The 20,252-nt window shown below is 36.9% G+C and overlaps 5 protein-coding genes across 5 annotated transcripts; all 5 read left to right on the plus strand.

Moving 5' to 3' along the window:
- Positions 1–956: 956 nt before the first annotated feature.
- On the plus strand, positions 957–3,610 carry LOC128678371 (uncharacterized). The gene has a single exon (XM_053759854.1). It carries the CDS (start codon positions 1,566–1,568, stop codon positions 3,261–3,263), a length of 1,698 nt encoding a protein of 565 aa, XP_053615829.1. The 5' UTR covers positions 957–1,565; the 3' UTR covers positions 3,264–3,610.
- Positions 3,611–5,812: 2,202 nt separating this feature from the next.
- On the plus strand, positions 5,813–8,803 carry LOC128678373 (uncharacterized). The gene is made up of 2 exons (XM_053759857.1): positions 5,813–7,251; positions 7,329–8,803. The coding sequence occupies exons 1-2, from the start codon at positions 6,324–6,326 to the stop codon at positions 7,397–7,399; spliced, it is 999 nt and encodes a 332-aa protein (XP_053615832.1). The 5' UTR covers positions 5,813–6,323; the 3' UTR covers positions 7,400–8,803.
- Positions 8,804–9,405: 602 nt separating this feature from the next.
- On the plus strand, positions 9,406–10,678 carry LOC128678177 (hornerin-like). Its single transcript, XM_053759542.2, has one exon. The coding sequence runs from the start codon at positions 9,500–9,502 to the stop codon at positions 10,589–10,591; it is 1,092 nt and encodes a 363-aa protein (XP_053615517.1). The 5' UTR covers positions 9,406–9,499; the 3' UTR covers positions 10,592–10,678.
- Positions 10,679–13,401: 2,723 nt separating this feature from the next.
- Positions 13,402–14,465, plus strand: LOC128678183 (hornerin-like). Its single transcript, XM_053759564.2, has one exon. It carries the CDS (start codon positions 13,426–13,428, stop codon positions 14,377–14,379), a length of 954 nt encoding a protein of 317 aa, XP_053615539.1. The 5' UTR covers positions 13,402–13,425; the 3' UTR covers positions 14,380–14,465.
- A 2,683-nt stretch (positions 14,466–17,148) lies between these two features.
- LOC128678453 (uncharacterized) lies at positions 17,149–18,700 on the plus strand. The gene has a single exon (XM_053760025.2). The coding sequence runs from the start codon at positions 17,195–17,197 to the stop codon at positions 17,903–17,905; it is 711 nt and encodes a 236-aa protein (XP_053616000.1). The 5' UTR covers positions 17,149–17,194; the 3' UTR covers positions 17,906–18,700.
- The last annotated feature ends 1,552 nt before the right edge of the window (positions 18,701–20,252 follow it).

Below are 20,252 nucleotides of genomic sequence, written 5' to 3' on the forward strand. Positions count from 1 at the left end.
TAAGCACAACCACGCGTCACATTTTTGAAGAATATTTTTGTATAAAATAATCGATGATTGATTTAAATAAATATAGAAGACTAGTAATATTTTTGAGACTCGGCAACTGATGTTATCTACCGCCATACAATGCCCAAATAGATGCGCCATAAAAATGAAATTAAAAAAATATTAAAAGCGCATTCAGTTATTGTAAACCATAAATATTGTAATCGAGATAATTTATGTCTACCATGTCTCGGAACTCTAGTCTAATGACAGATTTCTCTACCGATCGTCCATTTTTGAACTGCAGAAATACAGCTATTTACAAAGTCTACTTGTTGTTTTATTCAACCAATACCTGTTTGCTTGCCATTTGCCATTTCTCTAGCGAAAGTTGTGTGACGATATACTGGAATGAGGCAAACGAGTGAGGAAGCGATTCCGCCCCGGCTCCGCCCCTTTTCGAACGGAAAACTAAATGTTTCGTTCCAATTTAAAAATCTTTATCATCCTAAGTCTGTTGTCGACTTCCAAAGCGAAGGTGAAGAAGAAGCGGCGCAACTTACTTCATCGCTTTTCTGTGCGCATTTCATGTAGCTGTGTACAATTTGATACGCCGGCCCTCTTCTGTATTCATTCCATGGCAACGCTATGACGTGAAGATGTGACAATAGTATTTTAAAATAAGCATTTCCTAAAATCTGAAGACTTCTTCTTAAGATAGATCTAAGACGTGAAGTGACCTGCGGCTTGCTAATAGGTGGTAGTTAGAAAGTCGGGGCATGGAATTACCACCCTGTTGTTACACTACCAAGTTTATCACAGCACTATACGACCCACTACTTACTAGACAGCTTCTCGAAGACTTGCATCAGTTCGGTGATTCGGTCTGGCACGCGCGACCGCGTCCAATTCAAGGTCGCGTACTATTGTGATCGGAATGTCGCTGAAGTTAATAGTGCAGGTCACTGCCAGATCCTCTGTGCGTGTGATTCCGTCGTATAATAGGGACACTCAATGTTGTACTTGCTAGGCGACTAAACAAATAGGCAATAAAATTCCCAAGGAGAGTTGACGTCAGGCAGGTAATAGGTAAAATCACAGCCTAATCTCCAATTCTCAGATCGGGGCAGGTTAGATTAGGTTGATCCCATTTCGACCGAAACGTGGACGCTCTTTCTATGGCCATAAATTCCTTAGGTATTTAATACCAATTCCTCATAGGCGATGGGGGTAGCAACCTGTCAATATGTCAGCATCTCAATTCTGCCAACGCTAACTAAACGTGGCCTTCCAGTTTCTCAACTCTTGGCTCTGTCTACTTCGTGAGAGATAAAAATATAAGTTGTGTCAAAAATATAGCGAGCATTCCAGGCCTCAATGGTAAACAATTATCGAACTAAGAAATAGCTATTCAGCATTGTGCATTTGGGATATTTCACAATGTCAGTGACCCGGCCGCTCCATTGTCACCGAACAATATACAAGGGGCGGCGGAAATAGTAAACAATTAATAAAAACAGCATTAGAAACGGCCATTTCCAGTTTGGATCGAAGACACCTGCCGTCTACACCTCAAAATGATACTCCTAATATTATTAATGTTAATCACGCGAGTTTATCCCGAGTTGCAGGTGAAACATAGCATGTACGTGTCCAGGAAGTCCAGATCATATTCGTCACCAGTTGGAAAAACCTACTATTTTGGTGACTACGATAGTGAATATAAACACGGGCCTGAAATTCAGGCAGTGACCGGTGACTTTCAAGGCAAATCCTATGATATCGACGCCGACACCGTGGATCACCGTCGATACATTCCAAGTTATACATACTTCACTGCGACGGAACCATACAACGAACATTTGAGTGCTATCACATATACTACTCCGCTGCCACCGACGCCGCCACCAATGCTGCCACTGCCGTCTGTCACCACTTATCATGATGTTCCTCATGAAGAACCGACTACGAAATACGACATTGACCTCGAGAAGATAAAGGCAGAAGCGCGATACAATGCCCGGTATCTCCCGGCCAAATTTATGTCAGATGTAATGTATGATAGACTGAAATCCCTCATGCATTACAAACCATATTCCGATCATAAAATAAATGAAATCGAATTCGATTACAACAATAAGTACCACAGCGATGATGACAATGACATTAGAACAACTTCTAGAACTGGTAATGATATTTTTCCCTATTTCTACCACGGTCCATACGATTATGTATATGACTCAAATATAGATAAAGCAAAAGGTAGACGTTACTCGCCTGAAAAATATCACAATGTGATTCCCGTTCATGAAAATGTTAGTGATAATATTCCACCTGATTTTAAGTATGAAAGTCCAAGTCTAGGTTGGTCATCACATACTGTTACAACAGAAGCTAACCCAGTAGCTGGACATGATGCTTTCTTTTCATATGTTTTAAATGATTATTACGACAAAGCTAGTGATGAGGATCCGCTAATATTTAATATCGGTGAGTGGGGGAAAGATATTCATTATGATACTAGTGTTTATGATGATGATAACCAAAGGTCAAGACGACATAAAGATAAAAAGAATTTCCGTTATCGTCCTGATCCAAAATATAGACATAAAGATCCACTAATAATCCCAGGAGATGTCACCAAAAAGTACCATAATAAAGATAATTACAGTTTTTATACAACTCCAAGATACATAAGTAAAGATTCCACAGTAGCTCATGGAGAATCTGTCAGCGAAAGGGGTCATACAAAAAATAATGAATTCGACAATAGTACAAAAAGTCACGTGTTAAAAGCAAAAGACAAGATTGGTTACGATCACCATAAAACAGGCTACAAAAGCTTTAAAGATATAGCAGATTCCCTCGCACATAAATTTGGTTTAGAAAATCATGTCAGGGATACAAGACATGAATTAAAACAAAACCAAGATAAAGGAGAAAATAGAAAAGGCTTTCATAGAGTATATCATAAGGATGAATACATGGAAGACAAAGAATTTTTCGATAATACCAACAGTAGCTCTCGTGGTGAAGATACAGGTAATTCATCAATTCGCAATGGTGGATCAGAAGCCATATTGAAGTCGCAGGCTGTCGCGAATGTAGGGGATGAATCTAATGCAATTAGAAGGGTAGGAGATCGAGAAAGTAATAAATCTATAAGTAGTCATAGTGGACTTAGCTCATCGATCGATTCTGACGATGCTTTTGATAGATATAAGGAATTAGCCAAGAAAACTGCACAGGGTAATGATGACTATGATGATTGGTGAATTATGTTTCTAAGATTATGTCGCACACAGAAAATGACATCAAATAATTCTGTATGTAGAATGAATGTGGCATATATAGTGTTGTTAACGGTTCATTTATAGGATCTTGACCCAGAGGCCAGAGTAGACCATATAGACGGGCAAAGTAGACGAAGAACTAAGAAATAAGTGATTTGATTGTCAATCTACGGCCACTGAATCAGCTAAAGATGTTTTCGGTTTATGGATATCGTACCCACCCAAGCTAAAATTTTTGCTTATAGTTCTTTTTGTTAATGCATGGCTGTAATTTTATGACGATTGTTAATGCAAATTGTTTAAGTTTTATCTTTTTTATGATATTTTTATTACGCTATGATTGATGTTAAAAGATTTTTTACAAAGTAAAACATATTAATCTTTAGTGATATTTTTATTTATACTTAAAACACACGCATATTTGAAACACTTTGTCCCATTGTGGTAAACAAATTGATGTCACAATTAAAAAAACAATTGACATTTTTGATCAATTTATATACTTAACAAATCATAAACTGAAACAAATTCATATAAATGTACTACAACGATTTTGGTCAAATTATATTTTTCATCACACATCTTATATTTTGGACATAGATTTTTAGAAAGTTCCCATAAATACACGTGATGCGTTGGATCCCGCTCTTTCAATTGCAAAATACATAGAACCTTTTCCTTGAAGTTGAGTAAAAAAATCTTTGGTCACAACGCGAGTGTACGGTGCCCGTAAAAAACAACATTTTATGAGAACTTTTTGCGATATAGGCCCTTATTATAGTCCATGGTATATAACTGTTAGCGGAACACTGCTGTAAAATATTATTTGACTTAGATCTCACAATCGGAAATGAAAAAAAAAAAACAGTATATAACATCACCATTTCGATAAATACCTAAAGGCGTGTTTGGACAGTTCGTACAAAATTATCTAAATTGTGGTAAACGAATCAAACGAATGGCACAGTGTTCATTTGAAAAAAAATACAATGACTACAAATACTAACCTAAATATACTGTTATCAATATTAAAATCGTACCTGTGTATGTACTGCATCAAGTATTTTTTTTTAATAACACGTTGTATTCGGAATTATTTTAATGTATAAAGTTGTTAAAATTGAAATCTTTTTCTTGTGGCGTTTCAACATTTTGTAGGGACTATTTTTGATAAATATATATAATTTTAAAATCTGAAAAAAATTTCAAGTAGAATTTTGGGTCTAATAAAAAAATGTATTACACCCATTCGCGTATAAATCATTTAAACGTGGCTTATTTGTAATAAATACTGGATACAACTACATGATATCTTTACGAGAATCCCTCTCAGTGGCTGGCTCGTTTTGTACTGGAAACATGGGCAGCATGACCGGACGTTTGACTGCTGCTTTACTGACCTTATTGTAAAACGCTGTATGTTTAAGCGAATATGATCTTTTTGATCTGATTGTTGGCCGATCAATTTCTGTACTTTCTTCAGTGTCTTTAGTCTCTACTTTCTGTGTGGTTGTACCATCATAATCATAGAATTCATCTTTTTCCTTCTGCTTCTTGTCTTCGATTCTGTGTAAACTCCTTTGTTTTGCCACTTTTGATACGCTATCAGAAACAGCGTCTATAACCTGCGCAACTTTCAAGACTTCTGTGGTTGTCTCGCTCGTTGCATTATCTTCCTTTCGTGGCACTGATGGTTTTCCTCTTCCGACATACTCATCGTGTTTAACGTCAAAATCGTAATCGTCGAGGTTGAAATCTTCATCCTCGTTTTCATCTGATTCTACAAATCGGGCAAGTTTGAAGTGTTTAGGCTCTATATAATATTCATCCAAATCGTTAAATTTAGGAATGGGTTTTTTCACTAGTACCGTTTTTTCAGTATCCGCTGGCTTGTTTTCTTCAGTATTGGTTTCATTGGACTGCCTGGGAATCCGTGAAGTATCTTTTAACAATCGGTTATTATTTAGCAAGGATTTAGATTTCTTTTCAAAAGCATTTTCGAATGGTTCTTCCTTCGACTGAAAAGCGGCGGCGTCATTTATGAAAAGCCTTTTGGTGCGAATTTGGAGCGTTGAGGTTTCGCTGACTGCCGTGGTTTTTGCTTCTGGTATTTTTTCTATTAGCCTAGAGTTACTTATTGTTACATAACGTAAAACGAACACAAAAAATATTATTCGCTTCATTTTCAAAGCACCGAGACCTGGTCGATCTCCTGGGCGACTAGTGGAGGCGCTTCGATTCATCCATAATGTAAACTAAGACGATTACCAAAATATCTTTGTAGAGAATTAAATAATAATATTATGAGCTATGACATTGTCGACATCCTAATAATATTTAAATAACATTCTTATTGTTATGTGTCGTGTTATGTAGTCATAGTAGCATGTTGAGAAAACAACTACAGAAACAATGATTTGCGATGGTATTATCATACAAAGTAATTAGGTATCCGTTTAAATCTTTAACATACTGAAAGAATATGAAATTAGTCATCCTGTGCCTTAACTCAGTAATATAGTCATATTACTGAGTTAAGGCACAGGGCATCACTTGTAAAGGGCTTTTCTTCTTATTGTTTGTTTGTTAAAATTAAACGCTGTTTTCCGAATAGACAAAATAAATATTTGTCATCACGTTATCGAACATGGTTCTAACAAAAAAAGTATCATATGAGGCTAAAAATCTAGCTAACTCGGGAAAATTTGTCAAAGACAACCACGGCTCGATTATTCAAACAGAAATCACTTCTTTCGATCATCTACATTCAAATAGAGAATAATTAGCTACCAGTTTACCTTCTTACTTACAATGTTTACATTCCTACATCTTTCATAGTTGCAAGAGAAACAAATTGTATACTTATAACACAATGAACTTTAATAAAAATATGTGCCACTGTTTATAAAATCATTCATTCTTGAATGAAAGCGGGTTTTATCTGCAAACAATAAACAAACTATTGTCAACAACATCCGGCGAGAGTTTATTAACATCCGAAACCCGCGTGTCGAGTTAGTTGTGATCACAATCTTCTTCAGGATGGAGCTCGGGATAGTGTCCATTTTGATCTTCTTTCATATTCTATCTCCTGTGCATATGTATTATGTCTACGATGAGACGCCAAACGTGGGGTTTGTCAACGACGACCACGATAAAAATATGGGAGTCGTCCAAGAAAATATCGGCGTTAACAATAAGGACCCTTTATCCTATAGCCTACATAGCATGTACAATAGACCAGAAAAATTCGGTACTGGAAGAAGATTCCACAGTAACACACGTTCCGGCGCCTACATGGTTGATTCTCACTTCAAAGTCCTAAAGGCGTCGCCCAGCTCGTCCAAAACCGAACAACGAGTCATCAAGTTCAACGTTGAACAGATGCCTCCTCGGATTACGGAGTCACCAGTAATGGAGAATAGAAAACACGTCGAAGATCCAGTCAAGGCCGTCGAAAATAACTACGCACCTGTCAATGGGTTTGCTCCCGTCAGTGGATATGTTCGCGATGGAAATAGCATTAATAATGGCATTTCACATACTAAACCTTATAGCAAAGTTAGTAGAGATCATCATGATCCGTATTTAATTAATGTGCATAAAACGCAAGTCACCAGTGGACAAAAAGTGAAGTTTAATGGTAATCAGTTCGCTAATATCCGAAGAGATGACAGTGAAGTCCAATCTATAGGTCTACAAAATAAATTAGAAGAAGTACACATGCAACCTAAACCAAAATATCAGATAGCTCAGAAAAAATTAGAACGACGACATTACGATGCGACAGAATACCAGAAAGATGCGGTTACCAGCCCGGGACTAGACGCGAATCTGATAAAATTGCCAGTGGATAAAGATAATTTTAAAATAAACGGACGCGCCGGAGACGTCCCCAGGATTGGAGGCTGGGAGGAGAGTGTAGATGTTAAACCCTACGCGCTATTCTATAGAGTTAATCAGGATCCAAGTAAGCGACAATTTGATAATGTACAACATTTTATAAATGAAGACGATAATGAAATAAAAGATAACTTTGCTGAGCAGGTCCTCCACGACGTACCGGCAGTGCAGCCCACTATTTCTACGAATTCAATCAAGCTCCGAATGAAGATTAAGAAATACTCTAACTTTCGCAGCCATTAAGTAGTTATTTGTCGCAATAGTTTGTGTGCGATGAAGCAGCAGGAAGATTTGGTCTTGGTAGGTAACTTTCCTAAAGAAATAATAACAACAATGCAAAAAGTATGGATTTTTATTGACGGGTAACTGTTACCTGTATATTTCTCGGGTGAGTTGCACCGCCTTTTGACGTTGATTTTAACCGGCGCGCCGCTGACCTTGACATAATAGCGTACATTGCGTTTTTCTCGCATGTTAAAGTTAACGACAAAGTTGACGGTGTAACCGATCCTAACTTGTTTAAAATCAACAATTCTTTGGAATCTTAATTAACAGTCGTTGTTACAGGTTATGTTCAGTGTAAATACCAAATTCCATTGAAATCCGTCTAGTAGATTTTTTAAGATTGGGTAACAATCATCTACACATCTAAACTTTTGAATTTGTAATTTTAGCAAGAGAGATATTCTTCCTTTTTCTAATTTGCACATTTATTTTTATTCATTGATTTATTTTTTCCATTGATGATATCAAATACTATGATATTTAATACTATATTTAAGTACATACATGGCTTCATCAATGGCTTTGATATCTTGAACAATTTAAATTTAATTAAAATGTGATACAATACTTGTCGGGATATACATAATGTCCCTAATATTAATGAAGGTACCTATATCCTACACAGATAAGATAGATTTCTTTTCTAAGCCAAAAGTGTTCTATTTTCAAAGATTGTCTATTGATCTATAATGTCTATTGATGAAGTAGTTAATATAAAATTAAATTAATTGCTTTTTTATTTACCGTATAAAGTACCTATCCAATGATTATTAATAACATTTTATTGATTGTAATCCAAGAAAAATGTGTAAGACGATATAGTGTGACGTCTCTATACTTTACGGGGTGGACAGAGCCAAGAATTGCGAAACTCGAATGCCACGTTTAGCTGTGTGTGGCATAATGGTGGAATTGAGAGTAAACAGCGAACGGTAGCTAGCCTATCGACTACTCGACTACGAGAAGAATCTCCAGTTTACAGACCTTCCCCTTGATTTACTTTTACAATCTGCGCGGGAGGGGTGCCAGCTGCTACATATCTATGTTTTTCTGTCGCACTATCATAGAAAATGCGCAAAATATAATGTATTATGTATACAAACTATCATTGTTGTAGCAGATTAGCTTGACAAATATACACACACATTGTTATTTTACAATAAATGGAATACTTTTAACATGCATACTGTGTCTTGTCATTATAATTTAAACATAACCTTTCCATATTTATCATTTTGTTATTCCAACTCAATACAGTTATGATGCTGAATGAATGGTTGTTGTATGTATAGCTTCTATAATTATAACTAATAAAACATATTATTTTATTTTGATTTCATTTGTTATTAATACTTACCTATATTTTAGTGTTTAATATTTGTGTGTGTATAAAGATATAAAGGGTGAATATAAAAAAAAAACATTCAAACTACCATTATAAAAACAGATCCATTTGTTTGTTGAAATGGAACGGTCGAATTATGCTGTGTGAATGATTAGGAATGGTTACTTTAAAGCCAAAGACAAAGAACACTAAGAATGAAGTAGAACATTTTCATACAATTTCCCGAACAATAACGTAAAAAGCGGTAGATTTGACGTTGAAAAACCGGGCACGCGATTAGGGACAAAAAATATTAGTGGTCGGTTTTGTCTTACTTGTATGACCTAAATGAAAAATATGATTTGGTCAGTCAATATGTATTTGGTCAGTCTACAAAGTAAATACGCGGTCGGGACCGTGAAAATAAACTAGTATAGATAACACAACGAACGTCAATTAGAAGCGGTTTTATATAACCGAAACTAGGTCTGCCTTAGTTCTGCACCGAGGCCACGTGGCACACAAGAGCATGTCTTTTTTACGCCAACCAAGCGAATGAACGCGCAGTTATGCACCGTATAAATTAATACAGGGTTTATCATTGACACAGATGCATTGCCCAATCTAGAGAGCGTTGCATTTGGGCCGGCAAATGTTAATGTTGACTATATAAGTATTAGAGTTGACCTTTGCAGTCATTACTGCAATGATGGCGCGGCTCGGCGTTGTGCTGGCGGTGGTCGCGTGCGCCTCCTGTATGGAGATGCGAGAGACTGTTGAGAGAATGGTCATGGTCCGGACCACGGGATCTGACCTTCAACCTGCGGCTACTGGGTACATCTACAAGAAAGAAGACGATGGCCCAGAAAGCGTTATCAAAATGGAAGAGGATGACGTGCTAGAACATCTGTCTCAATATTATAAACAACCTGAAGCTTTCGCTGCACCAATTCCAGTAGCAGCAGGACCATTTTATGCCAAAGAAGATGGCGACAGAGCAGCTTCCCATTCTAAAGAATACGTGATTCCTGTCGTCGAAAAAACTGAAGAGTCTGATGACCACGTAGATGGAATAGCTGATAACGATTATGACAAAATTTTCAAAGGATACGGCTTCGGGAAATACAACGAGGACTTTGCTGATTATTTACGCGATCTGGGATATTTCAAAGACGGACTTTATCATGAAACTGGTGATGGGAAAGAACATGGTTCTGAAGGACATCATGATCACGGCGACAAAGGTTATAAAGGATATGCCTCAAAACATCATTACGACAAAGGCGGAGCAGGGGACTACCATACAGAAAAATATGAAAGTTTCTCGGTGTCCAGGCAAAGTGGGCATAAGAAAGACTACGATGGAGCAGATGCATCAGGGAAGCATTTCGAGAAGGGGAGTGGATATAAAGGAGGCGATCACGGACACAAGTCCTCCCACAGCAAAGGCGAAGCGGTCGATGGATTTCACAACATCTACAATAAGGACGAGTTCAAGAAAGACCATGACTTTTACGATGGCGAAAAGAACGAAGGTGGCTTCCACAAACACAGCGATGGACACTTACACCATGGATCAGACGCCGGAGGGTTCCACAAGGGAGGATCACACGAGTCAGGATCAAACGAGGGTGGTTTTGGAAAGGGTGGTTTCGTCGAGAAGGAGTCCGGTGACGAACATGGAGCGAAACATTCCAAGGAAGAAGGAGATGAGTCCTCAGGACACCACTACGGAGAATTCGCGGCTAGAGGCGGCCAGTTCGGCGGAAAGGGTTACGGATACGAGGTCAAACATTGAGTGGATGTTATTAGCTTTGTTGATTTTTTTAAATATTTGTAAATAGGTGTAAATATAAGCCATAATTCTAATTTATATTTATTTATGTTATTAAAACTGAGAAGTTATTAAAATTTGTATGTTTTGAGTCACCAAATCTACTTTATTTATCCAATGTAGCAGTATCATGGGCAGATATGTATACGCCTGGGCGCATTAACCCGCCGTACAGCTAAACATGGCCTTCATGTTTCGCATCCCTTGACTCTGACTACCCCGTAAGGAATAAAAACGTATCATTATATATGTATCTGTAAAATACTTTATTTGAAATTGTTGGAGCATTTAGAGAGCTCATCACATCATACAAACAATAAAGAGTTGTCAGACAGGCTAGGCAAGATTCAACACACCGAAACGAGCTTAAAGTAGATAAATCTTTCTCTCTATCTTTTCGTGTGGTTGCATACGGGGCTGTGACGCCGTGCAACCCGGGGTCGGATTATGGGAATCCTATTATCAGCTGCTAAGGAACGGGTCCCTTATTCGCCTCGTACGACATCCACAGGAGAATAAGGAGTGGTCCCATTCTAGGCGACCTATGTATTCAGAAATCGTAAAACGCGTTACTGAGCCGCGCACAGACTGAAAAAAAATGTTTTTTATGGTTTATGAAATAAAAAAAAATTGTAAAACAAGAATTACTTAGTTACATTTAGCACAGATAGTTACCAATCAAACTTATAAATTCGTATTGTAAGTTGTGGTTTTCACGGTCAGGTCGTGGTCAACGAATAAATAAGAAAAAGTAGATCAACACGTGGCGGCGCCGGCGTGGACACTGAGCTTCGTTGAAATCGTTTGAAGGCTCATTGGAAGTTTAATTACAATATAATTAATTCATTTTGTCACGTGACGTGAAGTTTCGCTTTTGAAACGGGACAAAAAGTAAAATCCTGTTTAGTTTATATACTATTTCATTTATTTATATCCTACTCATGTACCAAATTTAAAAATACATCAAGCACAACATTGATTGAAAATATGAAAACACGAGATCGTAGTTTTGTCATATATTTCTAACCCCGGGCGACAGAAGGAGTTATTTTAACGTATGTCTGACCGTGGCATCATAGCAGCCAAATGGATGAACCGATTTTGATCTAGTTTGTTTTATTTCAAATTCAAAGAGAATTTTATCAGAGTGTTCTTAGGGATGAACTGATTTTGATCTAGTTTGTTTTATTTCAAAGAGAATTTTGAGTGTTCTTAGCTTTGGAAAATGTGTGATCAGCCGTTAAGAAACAAGCAGCCATCCAGACACAAGCAACTTAAAAGGGGGGTTTCTTAAATTTTTCATTTAGTAATAATTTGGAAGGTTTAACACAATTTCTGCATTCATAGTAAATCAGAATCGAACTCATCGATCGTTTGGTAAAATCGATTGATAAAAAATACACTGATGCTACAAGCTACGAACAGCTACGCCATGCTACGAGTTTTGCTACGAAACTACAAATTGATGAAATGAAGTGTTGCTAATATTTTATCCTTATTATGATTCGTTATATTCTATTATTTACTAGCTGCTCGTCCCGGCTTCGCTCGGGCAAAACCATGATAAATTTTACAACCTAACTTCCCCAGGAACCACACTTATTGGTGATAACCGTACAAAAATCCGTTCAGTAGTTTTTGAGTATATCGCGATATACTAGCTGTCTGTATGAACGCGTTCATCAGACAGACGCGACAGGGGAACTTATTTTTGTAATATGTAAGGATTTGTATGTACTTAATAAAATTAATGCTTTCAAGAATTTGGATTACATTGAACTTTTCGTGAAATCCAAAGACTATGGAGATTTTTTTTAAATATATAATTTGTTAAATGATAAATAGTTTATCCTATCTTATCTGAGGATCACCTCAAAGAATTATTATTAAGGCAGTAAACTACCAAGAGATAAGTAGTTGATGTTAGTTACTTTTTTATTCAACAGCTCAATAATGGCTAGTACCTAGTAGTCCAAGCCCGGAAGCGGTGGTGGTTTAATCGTTAAAACGCCCACATGTGGCTCGAAAGGTCCCAAGTACTCACGGCACTTGATTTTGTATACCGATCTGACTCATGTATAGTAGTTTTCATAGATTCCGGTGAAGGAAAACATCGCGAGGAAATCTAGTTGACATAACTTGTATGTGAAATTGAGAAAGCAATGGCAAACCACTCCAAGTAAAATAATGCCAAGAATTTTGTTGTGTGTGTTTCATTTCACGTAATGACCACGACCCTCAGCCATGAGGAAATACGACTATGAAGAATCCATACGCTGGTAATTTAATTTTAAAAACTGCAGTTCTTAAAGCACCTAAATTTGGCCCCATTGTGTTTTTATGACATAAATGCTAACCAAAATATTTTCAAGGACGTTTGGGTTATCCCCTTTAGATGTAACTCTGTTTACTTTTATTGTTTCTTTAGTTATTATATAGATAAACAAATATATAGGTTCGTTTGACCGCGACATTCTCAGACATCGTCGATTATCCAGATCAGATGACTCACGCCGAGCGAATTAAGTTTTTTACCCGCGACGTAGGCTCTTCTAAAAAAGCATTTCACGCCAATTTACTTGTGGTTGAGCTCGCATTATTGCACAATAGCAATTTTTTTTCATCAGTTCCTTTGTCAACACAACCTCGCCTGATAATGATAACAAAATCGTTACATGGTTACGAGAAAGGTATAACGCATATTCACGGTCCTTTTGTCTCTAACCTAGATATAAATATTGAGCAATACGGTTATCAAATTATTACAGCACAGGTCGTGGTACGGTCCGCATCTCAAGATGGTCAAAGTGGCATTAGGAGCTTTAGCGATTGCGGCGGCTGCGACGGCAGTGCAGGTCCCGGCGGCCACCAGCTACATCTACCGGAGCGACAATGGAGGCCCAGCGAGCCTCATACAGCTTGGTGGTCACGGATATCCAGCCCTACCTCTGCCTCTACCTGCCCCTATTGCTGAACCCTTAGCACCCATTGATGCGTACGCAATTGGACCAGTCCCGTTACCGTATGTCGCAGCTAAACCTATTGTAGTTTTAGACGAAGAAGATGATGATGAAGAAGAGGAATACGAAGATGGCATCGAGGGTTTGGAACATGGTCATGAGTACGAAAAGGGAAGTGGCAGCAATTATGGTGAAGAATATCACAAAGCTCATGGCGAGAAAGGAAGCAAAGGATATAACTCTAAGGGACATCACGCTAAGGGCGCTGCAGGACATTACGGAAAGGAGCATAATGAGGGATACTACAGTGAAGGTGAAGGAGAAAAAGGAGTGAAGTACGACAAAGCTGATGCTCATGGCAAACATTATGAATCAGGAGAAAGTTACAAGGGAGGTGATCACGGGCACAAGAAGCATTCCAGCAAGGGCGAGGAAATTACCGGATACCACAAAGTCTTCAACAAGGACGAGTTCAAGAAAGACCACGATTTCTACGATGTTGCCGACAACAGTGGTCACTTCAAAAAGCACGGCTATGAGAAGAAGCACCATGGCGCTGAGAAGGGAGGTCACAAAGAGGGTGGGCACCACGACGCGGCTTTTGACAAGGGTGAGTTTGGAAAGGGTGGTTCGTATGCTGAGGGAAATGTTGATGATGCTGAAAATAATCATTCGGCTGAGGAGGGCTATGAAAGCCACTACAAAAAGGGTGAAGATTACGGCAAGAAGGGTGGAAGTGGGCACGAGAAAGAATATGGCTACGACGATGATGATGATGATGAAGAATACTGAACGAATGAATTGATATAGATAGGCTTATTTATTAACGATTTTGTTATGTTTGATACAATATAAATCTGTAAATATTTTTGTATTGAGTAAATAAATCTGTTTAAGATTGTAATAACATCGTTTTCTTTACCTTTTCCCATCTTTTGTTTCTTTATTTTTTCTCTGGCGTTGGCGCATAATCTTCTTTACTTTAATTACAGTGACTTTATTATATCTCATTTATAAAAAAGGCGCACCAAAAGAAATAAGTTATCAGCGAAAGTTATGGCATTCATAGCTTAAATTTTATTTATACGAAATGCAAGCAGTAAAAGCACAATAGGCAGACTTAACAACAACATTCACCAAGAGGGTAGTCTTTAGGCAAGGTCGTAATATAACAGCCGAATCGACATTTCAATTTATTTTTTAACTTTGGGGTAATCTATGGTAATTTTCGACAATTTAACTAAAAAACAAGCACGTACACATTTTATCTTGGCCTTATGCGTTTTCGGTAATTTATTGACATGCTCATTCACTAGTTGAAGAGTTTCAATACGCATCAACATCATCAAGGTGGAGTTCCTTCCTATAGCTAAGTAATTCCTTCACTTATTATTGATAGGACACGACCGGCGCCCTCTTTTTCTTATTATTGCCTGATGTAACTCATACTCGTACGATACTGGAGGAATGAGACGAGGGTTTTTCCACGCGAAAAAATAAATAAAAGAAGGGTACCTGGGATATGTATTTATTGATTATGTACAAAGTTTAAACTTGAAATTTATAATCAACGTGACACATCAATTGCCAATGAAAAACTCCGCGACCATGTTAATTTCCATTCACGCTTGTTAATTACGAATAACTAATTATTGTGATCGAACCAATGCCATAATTCAAAGTCACGTGAATACCAACCATTGACTGTATATAACGTAAACATTAATTTATAAGCCTGCCATCAATTTAAAGTTGCCCTTGAATTCTTGCGACTTTTGGCTGTCTTAATCTAAAGGATAGAGAGGAATGGGGCAAACTGGAGGAGGCCTATACCCAAAAGGGATCCATTCTCAGTGAACTAACACACTAACATCATAAAATAATTACTTAATACAAAAACAAAAGAAACTGTAAATGTAAAAAATAACAAGAAACTAATAAAAAATAAATAAGATCTATTAAATCATATTAAAATATAAGATAGGAGTAACCAATAATATTAACTAAAACTTTAGACTAACACTATTATATAAGATAAAACAACTGGGAAATGGATAAATAAAGGCTTTTTTATTTTTATTTTATTTATTTAATCTGAAGCGAACAGAACTGGATTCCATGAAAATTTCTTTATTGTTTTCAAATTACGCCCATAAGCAGGCAATAGATTTTGCCTTCAATTAGACTAGGTAGAAGCGGTGATGGTGTAATGGTTAAGATTAGGACGCCCGCCTGTGGATCGAAAGGTCTCAGGTTCGAATCCTACTCGTACCACATGAATTTGTATACCATTCTGACTCATGTATAATAGTTTTCACCGACCACCACTTGCTTCCGGTGAAGGAAAACATCGTGAAGAAACCTGCACACTGGTTGATTATTAACTTGTGTGTGGAATGAAGAAGGCAATGGCAAACCACTCTATTACTAATGCCAAGAAAGTTGTTATGTGTGTTCCACTGTAATTCCACGTAATGAGCACGACCCTCAGCCATAGAAAACGACTATGAAGAAGAAGACTAAGTAGATGCACCGCCTGTGATCGAAAGGTCCCAGGTTCGAATTGTACTCATGCCACATGAGTTTGTATGCCAATCTGATATATGTATTATCACCTGTGAAATGGAGAAGGTAACTGGCAATGGCAAACCAGTTCATTAATATTGCCAAGAGTTGTGTGTGTTTCAATCCACTTAATGACAACGACTCTCAGCCATGAGGAATACGACTGTCAGGAAGGAGGAGACTATGTCAATCTGAAAAACTTATATGTTTAAAACTAAGTATATTTTTAAATAATATACTTAGTTTTAAGCATTTAATAATTTAGTTTTCTTTTTGCCCAATGTTTTCTACCCGACTATTCCATTTTTTTTAGTCTCTGGTTAAAAATAATGATCGGTTTATGATTATAACTGTTACTAGCTAAGATATTGTAATTAGGTACTACTGCTAATAAGATTTCTTTTTTATATTCTGTAATTTGTGTCCCACTCCTGGGCAAAAGCCTCATAATACCTGTATGTAAGATACCTATACATTGTATTAAGTATGTATGCAGCTGTTGACCTACGTCCGTGTCCTCGAACTCCACTCCACTTCGTGACTATCTGAGGATGGTACAAAATATCTTAGAGCACGGTTCCACTGCTCAGACATTTTGACGTCTGTCAACGAACAACGTAGAATTTGTATGGAGATTCCACGTACCTATGTCAATTCACGTCAATGGTAAAATCTATGGAGAACAATAGAGCTTTACAAAGCGGCACGACCCAACGTAGCTTTGGGGCCTGGGTTTAATCCTATGATAATCCTCTTCTCATTTTCCTTACATAAAACTGACACATCCTCGGAAAACAAAAATAATAATAATATCAAACCTAAGTACCTACAGTTCCAACGTGTAAACCTTGACCGATCCAAGTCGTTGCACCGATTACGTGTCAAATCATGTGGAACCGTCGGCGGTACGAACTCATCTCTTAGAAAAAAAAAACATCCTTCTCGGCATATTCTAACAAAGGCTATATAAAACCCAGCGGAAGACATGTATGTCAGTGTCGCAACCTACTTCGATTGCGCAAGAGTAAAAAATTAGATCGCTATGCAAAAGAAAATATGTTTCGCGTTATCATTGACCGTCTTTTGTTACTGGGCTGAGTCATCGCCTCTCAAAAGGACGTTGGAATTCGACAACTTAGACACAGATATCGCTGACTTGAAGTACGAGGTCGAAGAAGAAGACCTAGATGATTTCTCGAAGCTTCTAGAAGAATCTGATGAAAATAGTAAGAGTGCTGCAAATGGAAAAGCTAAAGTGAAGACTTCTGGGTTTAAAAAGAAGAATACAGCTAACAAAGGGATAAAAGGAAAGAAGAATATACAAGATGTAAAGAAATTTTACAAAACTGGCTCGATATATGATGATGGTGATTACGACGATGAAGAAAAATATGGTCTTGTCGAAGGTGTAGCAGGAGAAGCTGTTGGTATAAAAGGGAATGAAAACAGGAAGTATAGGAAAGGCACAAAAGTCAGTGGATTTCATAGAGTACATCACAAAGATGAATACAAGAAAGATAAAGAGTTTTATGAAGACGACGAGACGAGTGGATCCATACAGAAAAATGGAGTGAAGAAATTTGGTTTCAAAGTTGGTGCCGGTACTGGTTTCCAAAAAGGCCGTTTCCATCACGATAGAATGAAAGGTGTTTATGGAAAAGAAGGATTTGCCGATAAAGGATTTTTTGATAAGCAATTCAGTGAATTTGCTGACTCTCAGGGATTTGATGGATCTTTTAAAAATAACAGCTGATGATAATCTAGTCTTCAATCAATAGACATTTTTTTGTGAAAACAGTATATCTATAGATTTTTGTATTTTAAATGTGTCATGGATTAGTTCTGCTTTGAGTTTATGTTAGTAGTTCATATATCTAGGTACATTTGGTAGGTATTGCGTATTTTATTAGACTATTTAGCAAAATTAGTAAAATTAGACTGTAACATAGGTGTTTTTTTATTTATAAATGTTAGTGAACTTTCGATTTTCTTCCTTCATGACCCACATTGTTGAAACATAACTCTAACGTACACATACTCCGATGACAATGCATTATTCTGACCCGGATGGATGATGCTCTCAAGATCAAGAAACACCTTATCATTATTATTTTTTTAATTATTTAGAATGCACATTACCAACATCTATATTGTTAGCAATTGACCGATGTCTATTTTTTCCCCTACGAGCTTACCCCTCTCTCTAAAAGCTTACTCTAACTTTTCAAAACTGAAATTTTATTTTACTTTGCCGCCCGCTTCTGCCACCTTTGGTAAGTTTTCCTTTGTAAGTTTTTAGCTGAAGAATCCACCTGAATATTCAACTGAAGGCCGAACCCGAACTTCGATCGGAGCGGACACTAAATTTGTACTAATAGATGCGTAAATCAATCAAGTAAGTAATTAAATCAACAGGCAACGTGCGTAAGAAATCCAATTAGCTTTAGCTCCTAATGAAATTTCATTTTTGAGTCCAAAGCTTTGTTAATGAGCTGGTTTAGAACGCGAGTTAGTAATCGTCAATTGTGCTCTTTTATTTGTGCTCGTAAAATAAATTAGAATGATTTTTGGTAACAAATTAATTTACGGTGCCAGTTGTAAGTAACTTGTAAATGTTGTTTCTTTTTTTGTAATGTGTAATTATAAGTAAAACGAAAATAAATAAAACAAACAATTATAAATTGACATGTAAATTATATTTATAATATTGATAACTCTCTCTCTCGTCTGAGCGTATACACGTTTCTTCCCAGCCGTTGAGCGTTAGGGACCAGGGTCCGTTTCAAAATGCAAATTATAACTACTTATATACCACATTTTTTAAATCATAAGAAATGTGGTAATTACTTTTAAAAAGTAGGATATCAACACGTAGCTTATTTTTTATGATTTATATACTTATCTCTATAATAAATTCGTCGGATTTGGCTGATTATAAATAAGTACGGATATTGTTACTTACAAATTTAAATCTAAAAGCTTTGAAACCGAGAGGAAATGTATACAGTTGGACAATGGGTTCCGACGCTCTATAACTGTGGAAGAAACCAAGTAATCGCTCAGACGAGAAAGAGAGGACAGGATGCGGATTAATTCAATTTCATTTCAACGGTCTTTAAAAAACTGTCTGAAAAAATTATAATTACATTTTCAGTTTGCACCATGCTTTTTATCATCACGAATGCACTAGAATATACACTACAGAGGATCCGACTGCCGTGCAACCACAGAATTCACCCTTTGATACTCCAACAATTGGCTTTAAAAAAATATTACGAAAACCTTATAAGAGAAAAATACAACCTTGGAAATCCTTTCAATAACATTGATCAGGCTCCCTTTAATGAGCCTCCTAAAACTGATCTCCAAGTACTGCCGACTAAGAGTGAGGATGATTCTAATAAGGCTTTGAAATGTGCCAAATTGGCGTGCAGTGCGGAAGAGTTGGGAACTGCTGTGTGCGCCTGTAACCATGTGACGGGCCGAGTGGCTACCTTCAAGGATTTGTGTGATTTGAAAAGGCATAATTGTAGATATGACACAGGTAAAATATTTGAATGTTTGATTAATTGGTAGACATAAAACGCTTTCCGTTAATATTTATTTTTGTTGATCTATAGATGTGTCTTTCTATTCGTTCTACTCCGACAAACTTATGAAGGCATTTAATTATTAATTTCTTTTATTTATAAGCCAAAACTAAAAAAAAAGGATTAACATAAAGGATTTGAAGAAAGTGAAGTAGTTTTCTAGAATAAAATTTACCACACCGATTTTAGTGGCTATCATTAACGGTTTTGTAAATTGTGGCAACTTTGTCCAGTAGAAAACTAGTTAACTATAACTAATCTACCTATGCTTTCTAATAAAATCCTTTTTCTAGTGTAGCATAGTGTGTACAGACAATTTTTTTTAGTTTTAAACTACCTATCTGGCTAACAAATATATGAAGAACTTGCTTTCGTCCGCGTGATTTTTTCTGCGAAATATAATAGACATGATTTTTACACAAATTTCACCCCCCATTAGATAATAGTCATTTAGGGGTTGATTTTTTAAGTAGCCTATGTTTGAATCGGTCCAGCGATTTAACCGTGAAA

Source organism: Plodia interpunctella, chromosome 19 (assembly GCF_027563975.2).
Source record: "Plodia interpunctella isolate USDA-ARS_2022_Savannah chromosome 19, ilPloInte3.2, whole genome shotgun sequence".
Lineage (NCBI taxonomy): Eukaryota > Metazoa > Arthropoda > Insecta > Lepidoptera > Pyralidae > Plodia > Plodia interpunctella.